General features: G+C 32.8%; 1 protein-coding gene across 1 annotated transcript; it reads right to left on the bottom strand.

Annotated features, from left to right (window-relative positions):
* Nucleotides 1–1704: 1704 nt before the first annotated feature.
* On the bottom strand, nt 1705–10743 carry LOC11426809 (protein FAM135A). The gene is made up of 13 exons (XM_039832145.1): nt 9957–10743; nt 9774–9862; nt 8840–8994; nt 7757–7821; nt 7489–7663; nt 6011–6256; nt 5578–5901; nt 5388–5447; nt 4932–5180; nt 2767–3025; nt 2483–2688; nt 2348–2398; nt 1705–2222 (listed from the first exon to the last, which is right to left on the bottom strand). The coding sequence occupies exons 1-13, from the start codon at nt 10025–10027 to the stop codon at nt 1932–1934; spliced, it is 2241 nt and encodes a 746-aa protein (XP_039688079.1). The 5' UTR covers nt 10028–10743; the 3' UTR covers nt 1705–1931.
* Nucleotides 10744–16022: the final 5279 nt, after the last annotated feature.

The raw sequence follows: 16022 nt of genomic DNA, 5'->3' as shown, positions 1-16022 counted from the left end.
GCTTTCATTCTATTCTTTATACATTTGACTCATCTTCATAGTGGACACAAGTTTAACAATGAATGTTAGTTTTTAAAACATTAGATGAAAGTTTCAAAGGTTAAAAGTTGGATTTTTAATTAAAATAAAAGAAAAGATAAAAGCATTGGGATTATTGGTTCATCTAATTGACAAGTCCTAAGGGGATGTATTGGATTAGGATTCTATGAGATTTTAAAAGACTTTTTAATTATGAAAAAATCTTGTGGTATTCAAAAGACTTTTAGCAACTTAAAAAAAGTCTTGTGGTATTCAATCAAGACTCTTTATCATTTTAAAAAAAGTCTTGAGGTATTCAATCAAGACTTTTCATCACTTAAAAAAAGTCTTGTGGTATTCAAAATCATTCAAATTTCGAAGGATTGTTTAATAAATTGGATTTTGATGGATTTTGTGGGATTTTGTTGTGTAATTTTAACAAGAAAAAGTCTTTCATAAAAAGATAAGTATTCTTGAGATTGTTTTTCTTTAAAAGTTATTATCTCTTTCTTCTCCTCTCTCTCTCTCTCTCTCTCTCTCTCTCTCTCTCTCTCTCTCTCTCTCTCTCTCTCTCTCTCTCTCTCTCTCTCTCTCTCTCTCTCTCTCTCTCTCTCTCTCTCTCTCTCTCTCTCTCTCTCTCTCTCTCTCTCTCTCTCTCTCTCTCTCTCTCTCTCTCTCTCTCTCTCTCTCTCTCTCTCTCTCTCTCTCCTCTCTCTCTCTCTCTCTCTCTCTCTCTCTCTCTCTCTCTCTCTCTCTCTCTCTCTCTCTCTCTCTCTCTCTCTCTCTCTCTCTCCCTCTCCCTGTTATCTCATTTCTCTCTTCGTCTCTCTATCTCTCCATTCTCTCTCTCTCTATCATCTCTCATCCCCCCTCTCTCCCTCTCTCTATCTCATAAAAAAATAAAAAATTGTATTGAGAATATTATTATAGAGAGTATGTCGTAATCAATGTTCCGCAAATCGAGTGTTAACTCTCTGAGATTATCGAGTTTACATTTTTAGGTACAAAAATCGTGTTAACTCTGAGGTAAACTCGGTTTCTAGTAAAATCGGAAGGTTTAACGAGTTTGACTGAGTTAACACTCGGTAAACTGTAAACTCGACCGATTTGTAGTGGTTGACACAATATTTTTTTTTGAAAGATTTGTAAGTGCTGGCATAATTTTAAATATGTACAATTGAATTTTGTGGGAATAACATTTTTAACAAATAAAAAATGTTTGAAAATCAATAGTAAAAGAATTTTTTATTTGTTTTATTTTTCTTTATTCAAACGCTAGAATTTATTTGTTCATTATTTTTATCATTCACGCTTGTAAGTTTGTTCTTTTTCCCCTAAAATTCATTGAATCCTTTGAAATTTTAAAATCACATAAAGTCCTTTGAAATCCTTAAAAGTCAGTGTGATAAATCTTTTAAAATCTTGAGTGTATAAAGTCTTTTACATAAAAAGTCTTTTAAAATCTCACAGAATCAATACAATCTCGCATAGTCTTTTAAAATCTTAAAGACTTTTTTTTATTAAAATAGTATTTTAAAATCCTAATCCAATACACTCCCAAAATATTTTTAATTGAAGGAATGGATATTTATTTTATAACCATGGAGATTACACTTAGTACACGAAAATGAATATTTTATTTTAAATAAAATCATATTAATATGGTGTATATGCAAGAAGAAAATAATTATAGTTGTATTAGCTATAGCAACGGGAAAATTTTGAACCATATATATACACATTACCATTTCAACAAATAATTTTACTAAACACTAAACTAAAATGATTACACCAATATGTCCTTGGTTCTTCCTATGGATGTACACAACTGTGTTCAATATAAACATCTTAAAGTTCATGAACCCAGAATTTGTATACTCTGTGTGAGGACAAATGACAATACCTGCTATGTGCTATCGAAATAGATCTGGGAAAGACCACATTATGAACATTGCAAAAATGTCTGAGTCAAGAAATTCAATATGTGCAGCCCGCCCAATGAAAGAGTTCAAATTCTTGCCATGGGCAGAGGCATCAAAATTTACATCACATCGCATGAATACTCGATGTTCAGAGGGGTTGGCACGTATTTGGTCCAAACAAGCATTCAGCATCTCTAGGAACATTTTACCCTTCTTTGAAGTGTCATGCGAAGCAGCCTGGCATGATTCAATTCTAGCAGAATGGTAAGGCACATAGCCATCCTAAAAAATGGTGCCGTATCAGTAAAAAACAAGCCGGAGAATTTCAAGCAAAAGAAAATTATTTTAAGAGTTCAGATAAGAGCATTCTTAAAAATGATTTTAAGAATCCTGAGAGAAGGCAATACCTGAGGAGAAGATATCAAGATAACATTCCTAAAATGTTCCAAGGTCTTCTTCTGAAAAAAAGAGTGCAAAATAAATAACTCCATTAAAAACTCGTCATGATACTTGATCCCAACCTTTGTAGGACACTTTCATACCTTACACAGTTTATACAGGAATGTCTTTTGCAAATCTGGATCATCCGTGCAGGAGAGCTGATGAATGCACTGTGTGTTTTTTAGCTTCTTCAGAAACCACATTCCAGAATTAAATAATGAGTTTGAACTATAAAGATATCCCAAGTGTGGACCAGATACTGAAACATATGTATGTAGGTGTCTTAGATATGGCTGCATCATTTTATCTGCAAACACGGGACAAAATTTACTACCAAACTTCAACTGATCAACATCATCTCTTCTATTCAATTAAAATAACTTACCGGCTATCGCTGTTCTTATAATGAGATTACCCATTGAATGTCCAACAAAACTTAGCTTAATATCTCCCAGTTTCCCGTATCTTGTTACTCTGTCCATTTTGCTTTTAACAAAAGAAATAACTTCCTGAGCTAGCCTATGTCCCATTTCTTTGAAATCTCCATTTGTTTTATCTTCATTAGCCTCTGACATGAGAAATTCTACTTTAGGATCTATCAAAAGCCATTGATTCCGAACTAGTCGTAGATCCAGATGATGCCCCTAAAAACATTTTTAAAGACGAAGAATAGGCATTTAATCAACTTTTTAACCAGACATGAAAAAAAATATGTGGAAGCAGATATTGTAGCTCAAACGAAAAGGATACATCTGATGTGTATTATATTTCTTCATTTTTCGAAAAATATCAATTACAAAGACAGGAGAATTCCAAACAGCATGGTAGACTCGGTTTACGTCTGCTCAACTATATAACAGAAATAGATAGTGATTACCAACTTTTGTATTCCTACTTGGTAAAAAAAAATTAGAAGACTTCACATTCAAAATTATATTTCTTATTTACAGTTTCCTGTGTGTTCATTTATATATGTAATTGTAAACATCAGTGGAAATAAACTTACATGCAAAAAACTTGAGAGATAAACTAAGGGTAACATGACATGATTTACATGGATTATTTTTTTTTTTCAAACAAAAAAACTTATTTTAACTCAACAATCTGAAGAAGATCAAGTTAAGAGTCAGCCATTGTTGTAAATAAATCTGTACTTAATTTCAGGTGAATAAAAGTAAATTTTTTTGAGTCCTATCTAATAAACTTGATCACTTTGAGTTTACTTTATCACTTTATCATTTTGACCAGAAAAAAACACCCCACAATTTATTTTTGTTATATATCTCATTTGAGGCTTATAACCTCAATCCTGAGTTTGCTAGCTCTAATTTTTAAGCCATGTTTGAACCCATATCTCAATGTTAAAAGTAAGAACTTAAGGTGTTAGCAGCCAACACTCGGTGGATTTAGTCCCACATCGGATAGATAGGATTCTTGAGAAGAGTTTATAAGGAGTATGAGTTAGGCCTCGATTTACTTGACATAAGGAACCTACAAATTATATGTGTGTGTCCCCACAAGACAGAACACTATCCCCATAAGAACTTAGCAAACTTTGCTGGAAACTTATGACATATCTCAACACAACAGAAAAGGACAGAAGAAACTACAAATCTACAACCCATTTTAATAGAAAGTTATCCCTAAGCAGAGAAGAGAAACTGAAAAGTCCTGTTCCTGAAGCTGTGATGTAATACACTTTTTTCCGGACGATGCAACATTCATGGTTGTATGAGAATTGAGTAGTATTGCTTATTTATTACATCCATGTTTGAAATCTGGCCGCGAAGCACGACTTTAATTGAGAATATTCTAGACAACCAAATCCAAATCAGATAACTTCAAGTGTTAATGGGTTAGGATTTTCAATTTTCTACTTTGTTTAACCCAATGTGACGGGGACTTGGGTATTATGGGCTGCCCAAGTTCCACATTGAGTAGTATGGAACGTTCCGTGAGTGGCTTAGTTCTTCCCCTTTGATAGCTAGCTTTTAAGCAATGCTTCTCCAAGTGCTTAGATACTTATCAATTGGTATTAGAGACAAGTCGTTGCTTTGCTTGGAAAGACTGAGTAAAGTGTCGTAGAGTGCCAGATGTCAGCTCTCAGCTGCGGTGCTATGATAAAGACTTGGATATTATGGGGTGCCCAAGTACACGTTGATTAGTATGGGATGTTTGATGGAGTATTTAAATGACTTGGTTCTTCCCTTTGATAGCTAGATTTTATGGGAGTATTCCCCAAGTACTTAGATACTTATTCAAAGGTCAGAAGTCAAAGCTGACCCTGGGTCCTTTTTGAACCTTTTATTCTTAATGGGGTTGGGATTTTAGGTTTTCCAGCATGATTAAAGTCATGCTAATCCTATCTGGCCCCTCTTCAGCTAGGTCTGATGAGAATTGCAAGGATAGTCCCCTTTTGACAATGCTACAAATAGTTGATCAACATTATATGACTAATCACTAACTCTAACATAACTGAATAAACTTAACATGCTCAAGTCCTACATAAAAAACAGTGTACAGTTTTGCAATAAAATTCTCAAGACATGCCTGAAACCCATGCACAAAGACAACAATCTTCAACACACGAACATTACTTTTTGGTGCAGATTTCTTCCTGAAAGTATGACTCCCCAGCCCATTTGTTAAGCTATGTGAATCCACAAGTCCAACATGTCCTAGGAGTGGAATTTCACTGGTACTACGCCGTGGTACATTCATCACCCTTTCAACAAGCACAACTGGTATACGCAAAGGATCTCCAAATATCTGCATGTCTTGAATTGAACGGCCGTTAATCTGCAAAAAAGAATTGATTCATCAATAGGCCATATCTAGGAGCTTTGTAGCACCGACACAACACCGACACATCTGGTAACGTTCAATTATTCTATTTTCTCAAGTTATTATCGGTGTCAACCTGTCAGTATCGTATTCGGTGTCTGTGTCGGTGCTTCATAGTTTAAGAGTCACAGGGTGGTCCCCATATTCATGTTGATAGCTCACCCGCATCTGTGCAATGCTCCTCCGATGAAGTTCAGCACATGAAATTGCAGTTTCAAGAGGCTGTATGATTTTCAAGACAAAATTAATGCTTTTATGTCTCATATCATAATTTCCTAATTCAATCCACGTTTCTTTTTCTTTTTAAGCAACTTGTATGTACAAAAGTATGAAGGAACATACAAGCCCTTACCTCATCAGGTAACTTCCACAAACTGGAAACTCTTTTGTGCATAGCACGACGGGAAGAGTCATCACTCCCACTATTAATATAATGATGAGGCATCTCTACCTTAGAATAAATCATCCATATTGACCACTCAGCTTTCCGATCCTTGGCCCATGTATTGTGTAAAAGTCCTAGTATCTCTGTCTTGTTTTCTCTATGAATTTTTAAAAATATCTTCCATAAATAGTGCAGTTGATCTCCCAATGAATGAAAACAGTTCAACAGTTCACTTTGAGACAGGGAATGGAGGTTTTCAGCATTCGGAATATCCTGAGCCCCATTTCCTCCCTGTATAAAAAGAGAACAAAGAATCAATAAAAAAGAAAAGGTAAAAACAATATAAAATGCCAAACAAACAAAAAAGGTAAAGCTATGTAGCATGAAATAAAGCAAAGACCTCAAGACCATTTTGTGGCTTGCCTTGTTCTAAAACTTCACCATCTATTGCAAACCCATTTGCTTGTGCCGCAAAATTTATTAAGTCCGCGTTATTCATTTTTGACACAAAATCTGACGTATCTATAGCTTCACCAATTGCTTTGTTCATTTTGTGTAGTTCTTCCAGCAATAAATCACGAGAAGTTAATAATGCTCTGACAAGCATGATATCTTTCACATCTAGAGAAGTAACACCTCTGAAGCGCTGCACAGGCACGAAAAACATTCTCCTGTTAATGCTTGAAGAATAATGATTGGAAAAAATATGAACGGAGGGCTTTTATTACCCCATATTACTAAAGTACACATACAAGTATTGAAATTACCATAAGTCCTATGTGACATTCCTTAAATAACTTTAACCCTATTTTTAGCACTGGAGGAAAGGTTTTTGCTAGTGTCTATGGTAGGCATCCTTGCCTTGCATTAGTTAGATGTGAAATTCACAACTCAATGTCTATGGTAGGCCTCCCTGCCTTGCTTTTACCTAGACCCCCTAGGCCTAGGTGCACAACTCCAAATCATAACACCAAGGCTCCCCTTCGTCACAGTTTATGTGAAAATAAATAAATAAAGGAAAAATCATCAGAGTTAGTGATTCATGTGAGCAAGATAGATAAGGTTTTGCGTGGCAGATACTCTTGTCTATGTTAATTTCCTAAATGAGGCATCAGGGGAGAGAAGAGTGTGCACGGTAATTTTCGATTGTACCTCTAATTAATATTATGTGCATCACTATCACTCTCATGTCATTAGCTTCCCCTGTGCATTTATGAACATGACACTCATTTTGGGATAATATTTTTTGCAAACGTGACACTCAGAATAGGATGGAGGGAGTATTGCATTTCCTTATTTTGTGATCAGCCTATATATTAACATTAGAATTTGTACTTCAATTATCATCAAAGACTGTTCATATTTCAAGTAGAACCAACGAACTGAATTGAAAGAAATATAGAAGGTATGAATAATGTATTGTTGAAATTGAACAAAAAATGGGAATAGAAGAATTCCCCCAACGTAAAGGAATTTTCCTTCCTTTCACTCACAATATCAGATGTAAAGCATACCTCACTCTGTTATAGTTTCCCCAATTTATACACAATGATTAGATAAATGGCAGTGTTTTTATTGTAAACAAAAGTTGACTTATAAAATATTAATGTATTTATTCGAATTTAGGATTTGAACATGTTAATCTACGTAATCAAACATGAACACAAACAATTTTTCAATCAAAGCTGCTCCAAAAATCAAAGCCGCTAAGATACAACATTTACTCAGAAAAAAAAATCAACAAAATTTACTTATATAATACAACGATTTTTCAATCAAAGCTGCTCCAAAATTTACTTATGAATTGAACACAAAATACTAAAATGAAAGTCTATCATAATCATACTAAAAATTAGAACATCTAACAAACCTGGGTACCTTCGAGGCAGATGAGTAAGAGGCAGCTCTCCGTAGACTGACATGTACACTTACATCAACAAGTACCGCATGTAAAGCATCAAAATGAACGGGACAATACGAATGCAATCCTAACAGAGCTTTAGGAGGAATTCGGAATTCATGGATAGCAGCCGGAGAAGCATCCAGATCATCCCTGTGGAATGTAAGCTCCAGTCAGCTTTACATTTTCACCAAGCAAATGCCAACTAAAAAGGAATTAAGCAGGTTTGTGGATCATATGACTCACCCATCCTCAAGTGTCGAAGCATAAATAAGCTCAAACTTTAAAATAACCCCATTTGTAGTTAAATCCTGTAAGTAAGAGCCACATAAAACAGTTCAATGGGATAACAATATTGAACTAAACACACGAAGCTGTGAATAATATATGTATCATGCTACATGGTTTTTCAAGTAAGGTTAGGAAATCTTTAATATTGACTACTATTTTTTATCCCCTTTAGCAACAGAATTACACTAGTTTATCACTTTTCCAAAACTTAATTTCAATTTACATGTTAAAATATGAACATGTAAACCTCATTCTGGAAATCAAGTCCCGCCCAATATTGTAAAAAAAAAAAGGCAAAATTGTTGCATCTGTTGATTTGAATAGTTGCGGATTTATGTTGGTTTATTGGAAGATGATTTTGATAAGATTTCCAGGGAGAAATGGGAAAAAGGAAAATAATATCATTACTGGAGAAGAGAAAACCACAAATGGCAGTTTAGAAGATATACGGACTCGCATATTTACTTATTATTACTTAGAGTTTTAAGGTTTAACAGATTTATCTCATATTACTTGTCAGCTGTTGAATGATACTACACTACAAATACAAATTTCCAAATGCAATAAGGGTAAGTTGCTTTTGCAACACTGGCAAGTAAATAGATTCAACCTCAATGACTAAATAGCTCAGGGAGCATATGTGTTTACACAGTAGTGACCCTTGGAATATCAAATGCAAATTCATTTGTGAGGATATAATGAAACAAAAAAAATAAGAAAGAAGTTAACTGTTAATATTACTCAAGTCTAATCAATGTAATTTCATAATGTAAACGTGTTGGGTTTCTTTTCTAGTTCATATATTGTCTACACCTCTACGGTCTACATCAATATATATATGCGGTAGTGCAGCTGTGCTGGCATGTATAGACAAATTTATAAGCAATAGGTATGCCAACCTTGTTGACGTGCGGTATATACGGGACCTTACTAGATAGATAATTAGCACAATGGCATGAAGATATAATTTGATTCTCACTACGTTTCCTTCCCCTTAATGGACATAGAAAGAGAAGAAAGTGACAGAGAGATCATTACCATAGATCTACTACGTGATAAGTCGAACGAGATCATCATACATAAATGAACATCCTGTCTAGCATATTTTATCCGAAAGGTCTGTGTTGAGAAACTATTTTCTGTATCATCAATCTTCCATGCTCCATAAATACTGCTTTGGTCCAGATCAGGAGCTGCAGAACCAAAAAATTCTACCTCAGATGTAAATTTTGCATGAGAAAAGCTTCACTGAGAAATCTCAGTTGAAGAAAATTGAATATCCACAAACTAAAGAAAAAGAGAGAAAGATTACAGACAATAGTGTCAAAAGTAATCAAAGAAGAATTCCACATTTCCATACATAGATATGAAACATACTTTGGAAGCACGAAAAAAATCCTGATTTACAGCATAACTCTCATTTCTTTTTCGACAACTTTGGGCCTCAAGTTTCAACTTTCACCACCCAGTGAGCATACCTAGGTTCAGCTCGCGAAGTCCAGAGTTAACAAAACCTACTACTCCAATCAATCATTGTATCTCTTTACTCTTATATTTCTCAACTTACAGACCATGAGGTGAGGTATTCTTCGTTGGGTGATAGAAGCTAAAGGTGCAGACCCCTTTCAACAATGCGTTGATGTTATTGTTCTCTATTGTTTTTACGCACTCGCTCAATCATATTTGACTATGGTGGTGATAACCAAGTGATTGAGCTCAAGTGGTTAATGAGCTACATGTAAAGATCAATCGTTCGGGAGAACCCGAGTTTGATTTTTGGTTGAAACAATTATTGGTCAGACTTTACTTCATTCCTAGGGCCCCTTCCCCTAAGAACCGGAGGGTTAATATTTCACTACGGTGTCATGTTGTAATATTACTTCCTAGCCAAGGTACAGGATATAAGGGAGTTTGATTGCTTCAAATATATAAATAAATAAACTTTAAATAAAAATAAAAAATAAAAATTTACCTTCGTATTGAACAACTCTAGCTGGAATACCGAATGAATTAATATTTTCACTATCTTCCCATCGTACTTTAATCTTAATCCGATACCATCTATATAAAACCAAAACAAAACACATGCGTTTAGAAATTTAAAAAGCAATTAATTAATTAAAAACATGATGAATGAATGTATATATATACCCACCCTTGCTTAAAGAGATCAAGATTGTGAAATCTATGAAGATATACGGCAATTTCCTGAACAGTTTCCAACATTACATTACATCACATTGAGCAACCTTTTTAAGATTCAACATTCGAACAAAACTCAGCAATAATGAATTTGATTAGAAATTATGAAAGGAAAAAATGAAAATCTGGAAGGGGTTCTATTCTAATTATTATGAGAATGTAACAAAATTGGAATTGAGAATGCATAGTGTGGGTTGAACCAATCTCCAATTGCATGTCCCATTTTGGTTGGAATTCCAACGAATTTTTTTTTCTAACCTACGTGTGTTAAATTCAATGTACTACTGTCAATTTTCTATATTTACCTCATCTCTATCATTCATTTTGGTTCACAGTTAATCCCTCCATATCCATTACTTGGACAGGGGGTTTAATGGTTCGGTTTTTAGTAAAAAATAAATAAATATCCAAGTTTAACAAATCTACATCGATTTGTCTAGAAATCCTAGCTTAGAGGACAAATGCTGTTCACGAGCTTTGTCAAAAATAGTAAAAATACATATCTACTCCAAGATACATTGTTCACGAGCTTTCAAAGAACGTTGTATACTTGTATTCTTCAACCTTCATATCTGTCAAGTCCTTTGATCCTTCAATTACCTCTCCAATGTACTCAAACTTTGAGGAGAGAGTTCTCGTCACCTTGTTCTCGATTGTTTGATCATTCATGACTTCACCACATCTCTTCATCTAGTTTGCAACCAATGTGATTCGACTGAAATATTCAGAAATTAAGTAATTTTGCATAATTGAACACACGTTCCATTCATCGACATGTCTCTTGTTTATACAAGGCATATGTCGTCATACAACTTTGGCATCATTCAGGCCCGATGCAATCAACAATTAACTTGTTACTAAATAATAGAATATTCATTATATACTACATAATTTCTGTGAGAGTTAACTTAAAATCAGAATTCTGGAGAATCGTGCCACGATGGAGAAGCTTCGTGCCACGATTGTTGAAGCAAAATTCTGGAGCAATCACTGGAAAAATCGTGCCACGATTTGATCGAATCGTGCCACGATGGTGTGATTGAAGATAAAAATAAAACGTATTTTTATTGAAGATTTGTTTCAGTTTTTTAAGGGATTACTTTCACTATAAATATAGACCTTGTATCAGAGCAAACTTTGAGATAAAGGGGGCTGAAACAAGGGTTTAGAAAGGCAACAACAAAACTAGGGTATGTATAGAGTTTGTCTCTTTGGAACAAACACTGGGTTTGAGGGTTGATTCACCTTGGGAAACACTATTAGGATTGAGTCTCTTGGTTACGGTAAGAGGCTGAGACTTTGGGTAGAATTAGGCGGGAGACTTATTCTTGTAACCCATTGATTTCTCTTTTGTAACGTTACTCATCATATAGTGGAACGGATGGCTGCTCTCTCCCCCAGACTAGGTCAATTTGGACCGAACTAGGTCAACAAATTCTTTTGTGTTCTTCTCTTCTTTGTGTTCTTCTCGCCGTTGTTTTCTACTTTTGGCTTGTATTTAATTGTTCCATACACTTTGATTTTGGTTGCCTGATTATTCTTGCCCCACACATCAAGTTGTTATTGGTGTGATTTTCATCGAATTCGCAACAATTTCTTTTTATTGTTGAGAAATTCTTTTATAACCTCATTAAATAAATTAAACATATTTGTTACAATAAAATGCACACCAATAATTTTGTATAATATAAATAAAAATTATTGAAAAGACCATGTGTGCTCTTGTAATCAAGAGAAACTAATAATCATTTTACAATCGTCTCTGAGGGGATTCAGACTCATTACTTAATGTTAGATTGTTAAGCTCTTAGCGCCTTAAGTAAAAAATATATATTTTTCAATAATTTTTTTTGAGCAATAATAAAATTCGACTCATCCGTAATCCACGATTATAAAGAATGAATGGAATGGAATTAATTGATATTGATAAGTATTTTGTAGGGTGGATGGTTAAGTGGTTGAATGATCGAATGAGTGTGAGTTGATAGATTGCTAATCCCACCCCTTCCCCCACAAACAACAAGGAGAAGGAAAAACAATTTTTTTTGTTTTGTTTTGAACATCAAGGAAAAATAAAATATTCTCATAGGCGAGTAGAGGAGCATTGTGTCACTATTTTCTCACCCAATTGTCATCCTTAATCTATTTTTCTTTGATAAAAAGGATACGATCTAAAAGAAGAGTATCATGAAGGAAAATACTTGTATAGTCACAAACTTAAATTAAAGTCATTTAGACACATACGCATAAAATACATATCATTTATCTATTTTAAAAATACATGTTATTTAATTATTTTCTCTTTCATATTTTTTACATTTATGTGAGTGTGTCTAAAAGTACATATTATTTAAAAATATGGAATTTTTGGGTTAGAAGACAAGAAAGGGACTAAAAGTAGTATAAGAGTACTACATAAAAAAAACATATGATCTCAAAATAAACAGCAAAAAAGTATGTTTTTTAAATGAAAACATTGAAAGAATGGTTGTAAAAATCCAATACTTAATCCCCTATAGTATTTTTTTATTTTGTTTTTTGAAAGACCCCAATAGTATATGATTATTCTTGTATTTTTTTTTGTAGGGAAATCAGATATGATTATTCATGTATGTTGGCAAGAGAAATATAAATCACTTAAACACACTTATAAAATGTTAATTCTACATTTCACTTTTTTATAATTGTGTCTAAAATTATATTTGCTTATGACCAAAATCGAGTGACAATGGGAAGACTTGAATTCCGTATAGCAAACCCTAAATGTTTGCCTTGTTACTTCCAGTTGTGTAGGTGTGAAAGGGTACACACCGCACTTTGGTCAATGCTAATTAACACTTGATGACAACAAAGCCAGCAAAGGATCAGAATGAATTTATTATTGTTGAAAAACAGAATGGGTTTTTTAGATACTAGTAGTACGTAACAGTAAATGACAACATTCAGATTTTAAGCATATCGATCTTTATTCATTTCAAGCACATATAATCAGACATATTGTTTGGCAATACTTCATCTTTTTCTTTATCGTTTTATGGTGTGGTAGAGGAGTATAAAATAAACAAATTTTATTAAAAAGAAATAAACTTAATATGAGACGGAGACAGTAGTAGTAGAGATACCAAGATGATGGCTTGATGGACCACTTTAAAGTTTGAATGTCTACTTTAAAATATTTTCTACACCATTCACCGCTAAAGTTATCTAGATCATGGGCATCAATTAAGATTAAGACCATCCATTTGGGGCTCATGAAAACAAGGGGCACATGCATCAAAGTGTAAAAGGTTAAGCTGACTTTTTTTTTGTTTTTTAAAAAGATAGCTATAATAAAGAATTTTTTTTTCTAAGAAAATAAAATATTTTTTTAGTTGATCGTGAGATATTGCCTCTGAGGTTGGAACCAATGAAATGGAGATACAGGATGCCTAGTCGGCAACTAGGATTTTATTTATGTCATAGCAGAGGTGCACTAGATATGATCTTCATCATTGCACCTCAAGTATACAAAGAAAATTTTACAAGTTAGGTCAAATTTCATATGCTATCTTAATATTATCGATCAGGCAAAATTTTCTAGGTGGATTTTTGCTGTAGATGTGCCTTTTTCAGTAAAAAAGAAAAATAAAAAATCACGAATTTATATGAACCAAATATATATCATTTCACAAATATTAAACTAAAAAAAAACGAATTGATCGGTTAAATTTCAAGAACTTATTATGGAACAAAGAGCAAGATATATATCATTTCACAAATATGAAACAACAATCCTCTCTCATATAAAACAAGTGAGTATCTACATTAATATCGAAAAAAGTTGTATCCTCGATCAAACACATCACTGATTTAGTCTAAAAGCATTGATTCAAGATAAGGAGTAATATTTATCATTTAAGTGATGTGTTTGAGGCGGAGTATTGTGAGGGGGCGGATTCGATGCTTCTAAACTAAGTCTAGTGATGTGTTTAATCTATAGTACTATTAATTATGATATGTGAAGATTTATGGACCTTAAGCCTATCCAAAACACAAATTTTGTGAGACCTTTGAATCATGATTTAATTTGTTGAATTATAGTTGAAATATATGATTAATAAATAAATAAATAAATATTTACAAATAATAAAAAATGAACAGATAATTCAACTTCATTTAATCCGGTTCCATTATCACTTGTAAGAAACTAAAGAATCAACTGCAATTTAATTAATTGACAGATTCAGCAATTTCTGATTCAATTCGGTTGAACCCATAGATCTGATCAGATTCTGAAAATACTATTAAACCAATAAAATCTAACCAAAATAAACCACATAAACATAAATTTAGTACTAGCTACTGTGTTAGTGTTACAATATAAAAACAAAAAGGCAATAAGACCAAAAAGTGAAGAGAATCTAGTACTCGAGAGACGCCATGCATGGTGGTGAGGGATCTCTTTATTTGTGCTACTTTCATGAAAAACCATAATCACTGGCTACCATAAAAATTCTCCAGATGGATGGACTAAATCAAAAATGGGTTAGTGTGGGACCCACATGCCAGATCAGAAATTGCCACCTTCAATGGTTCATAGTCGTGTCAAAAATTCCACACTTCCAACCCACCCATTCATCTTACTCTCGTTCTATCTTTTCAATTTTTATATTTGCATTTCTCTACTTCCATTGCTTTTTTAAAAAGCAATAGCTCATTTCATCAAAAGAAAAACAATATCCCACTTTTATTACTAAATAAATGATTTTAATTATAAGGTAAAATTTTCTTCCAATCGGTGAAGTTAGCACAATTTTTACCAGAAGCTAGAAAAAATAAAATATACATGTAAACTGATATATTAAACTTAAATTGATATGTTAAATTTAAATCTGTTGAATAAGCAAAGTAAATTTGCATGAAATTTTACATACTCCCTCCGGTTCTATTAATAGGAAAAATTTAACTTTTTTGATTCATTGTATAAATGATATATTTAGTCTATATTCTATATCAAATACATTAATTACTCAATGAATCTAAAAAATCAACTTTTTCTTATAAATAGGATCGAATGGAGTATATAAATGAAGGGTTTGCTAACACGTGTCTTAAAAGCACTTGTTAAGAATTTAAAAATATGAATAATTGTAACTTTTATGTAGAAAATATTGCTTTTTGCAGTTTCAACGTGTTGAACATACAAATTCCAAAAAAATATTTATGCTTTAAACTTCTTATCAAGTGTCCTAATCAAACGTCTTTAAGGCACTTGTTAGCACTTTTTATAAATGAAGCAACAACACAAACAATGATTATTTATAAAAGTTGAACTAAATCTATTGTGTTTTGTGAAGTCAAATTCATTCGTAATTGATTAATTGTGATGCATTGACTGTATACCATTTTTACACCAACAAAATGGTGAGGCCTACGTTACCCTTTCTTGTTTAGAGAGTAATTACCCTCTTATGATATAAACCAATTAAAATGTAATATACATAAGTAATATTAAATGTCAAATAAATGAGTAGATTTTTTTAAAAAATAAAAAAAGTTAATCTTGATCTTTTTTTTTGAATGAGAGTTAATCTTAATCATAAGGTAACTTTTAATACTTTTAATTTTTATTTAATTTTCTTGTTATTTATTTAATTTTATTTTTTTTGAAACAACAATTGATTTTTTTTTATATTAAGGTGTTCAATCTTAATTAATTTACACAACAAGACTTATAACAAATAAAATTTTACATTAAATTTCTTTCATCTGGATGTCCTTAAATTCATCACTTTCATTCATAAAATTTCTTCCATTCCAGAACCCCGAACGTGAGAACAAAAACATCTCCTTCATTCAAATTTCTTCTTCTTTATTCTTTCCTATTGATCAATTATTGTTACTTTTTCATTCTTCTTTCCATTTTGATTGTTCAATTTTGTCGTTCCAAACTGCCGCAGTTTTCAATTATAGTGAGAATTGTCGTTGTTTCTACAACTGCGTCAGGTATCGTGACTTATTTTTTTTATTTAAGCAGCCA

Source organism: Medicago truncatula, chromosome 3 (assembly GCF_003473485.1).
Source record: "Medicago truncatula cultivar Jemalong A17 chromosome 3, MtrunA17r5.0-ANR, whole genome shotgun sequence".
Taxonomy (NCBI): Eukaryota; Viridiplantae; Streptophyta; class Magnoliopsida; order Fabales; family Fabaceae; genus Medicago; species Medicago truncatula.
The sequence above is the reverse complement of the archived record's forward strand: the minus strand, read 5'-3'. Positions and strand labels throughout refer to the sequence as shown.

What these genes read in the sequence shown, in the direction of transcription:
- LOC11426809 (XM_039832145.1), bottom strand. Translation starts at nt 10,027, where the DNA reads ATGTTGGAAACTGTTCAGGAAATTGCCGTATATCTTCATAGATTTCAC. An exon ending in TAGAGTTGTTCAATACGAAG is followed by an intron (nt 8,995 to 9,773) that starts GTAAATTTTTAT and finishes TTGGTTCTGCAG; the next exon opens with CTCCTGATCTGGACCAAAGC. An exon ending in TCTTGATATCTTCTCCTCAG is followed by an intron (nt 2,223 to 2,347) that starts GTATTGCCTTCT and finishes ACCATTTTTTAG; the next exon opens with GATGGCTATGTGCCTTACCA.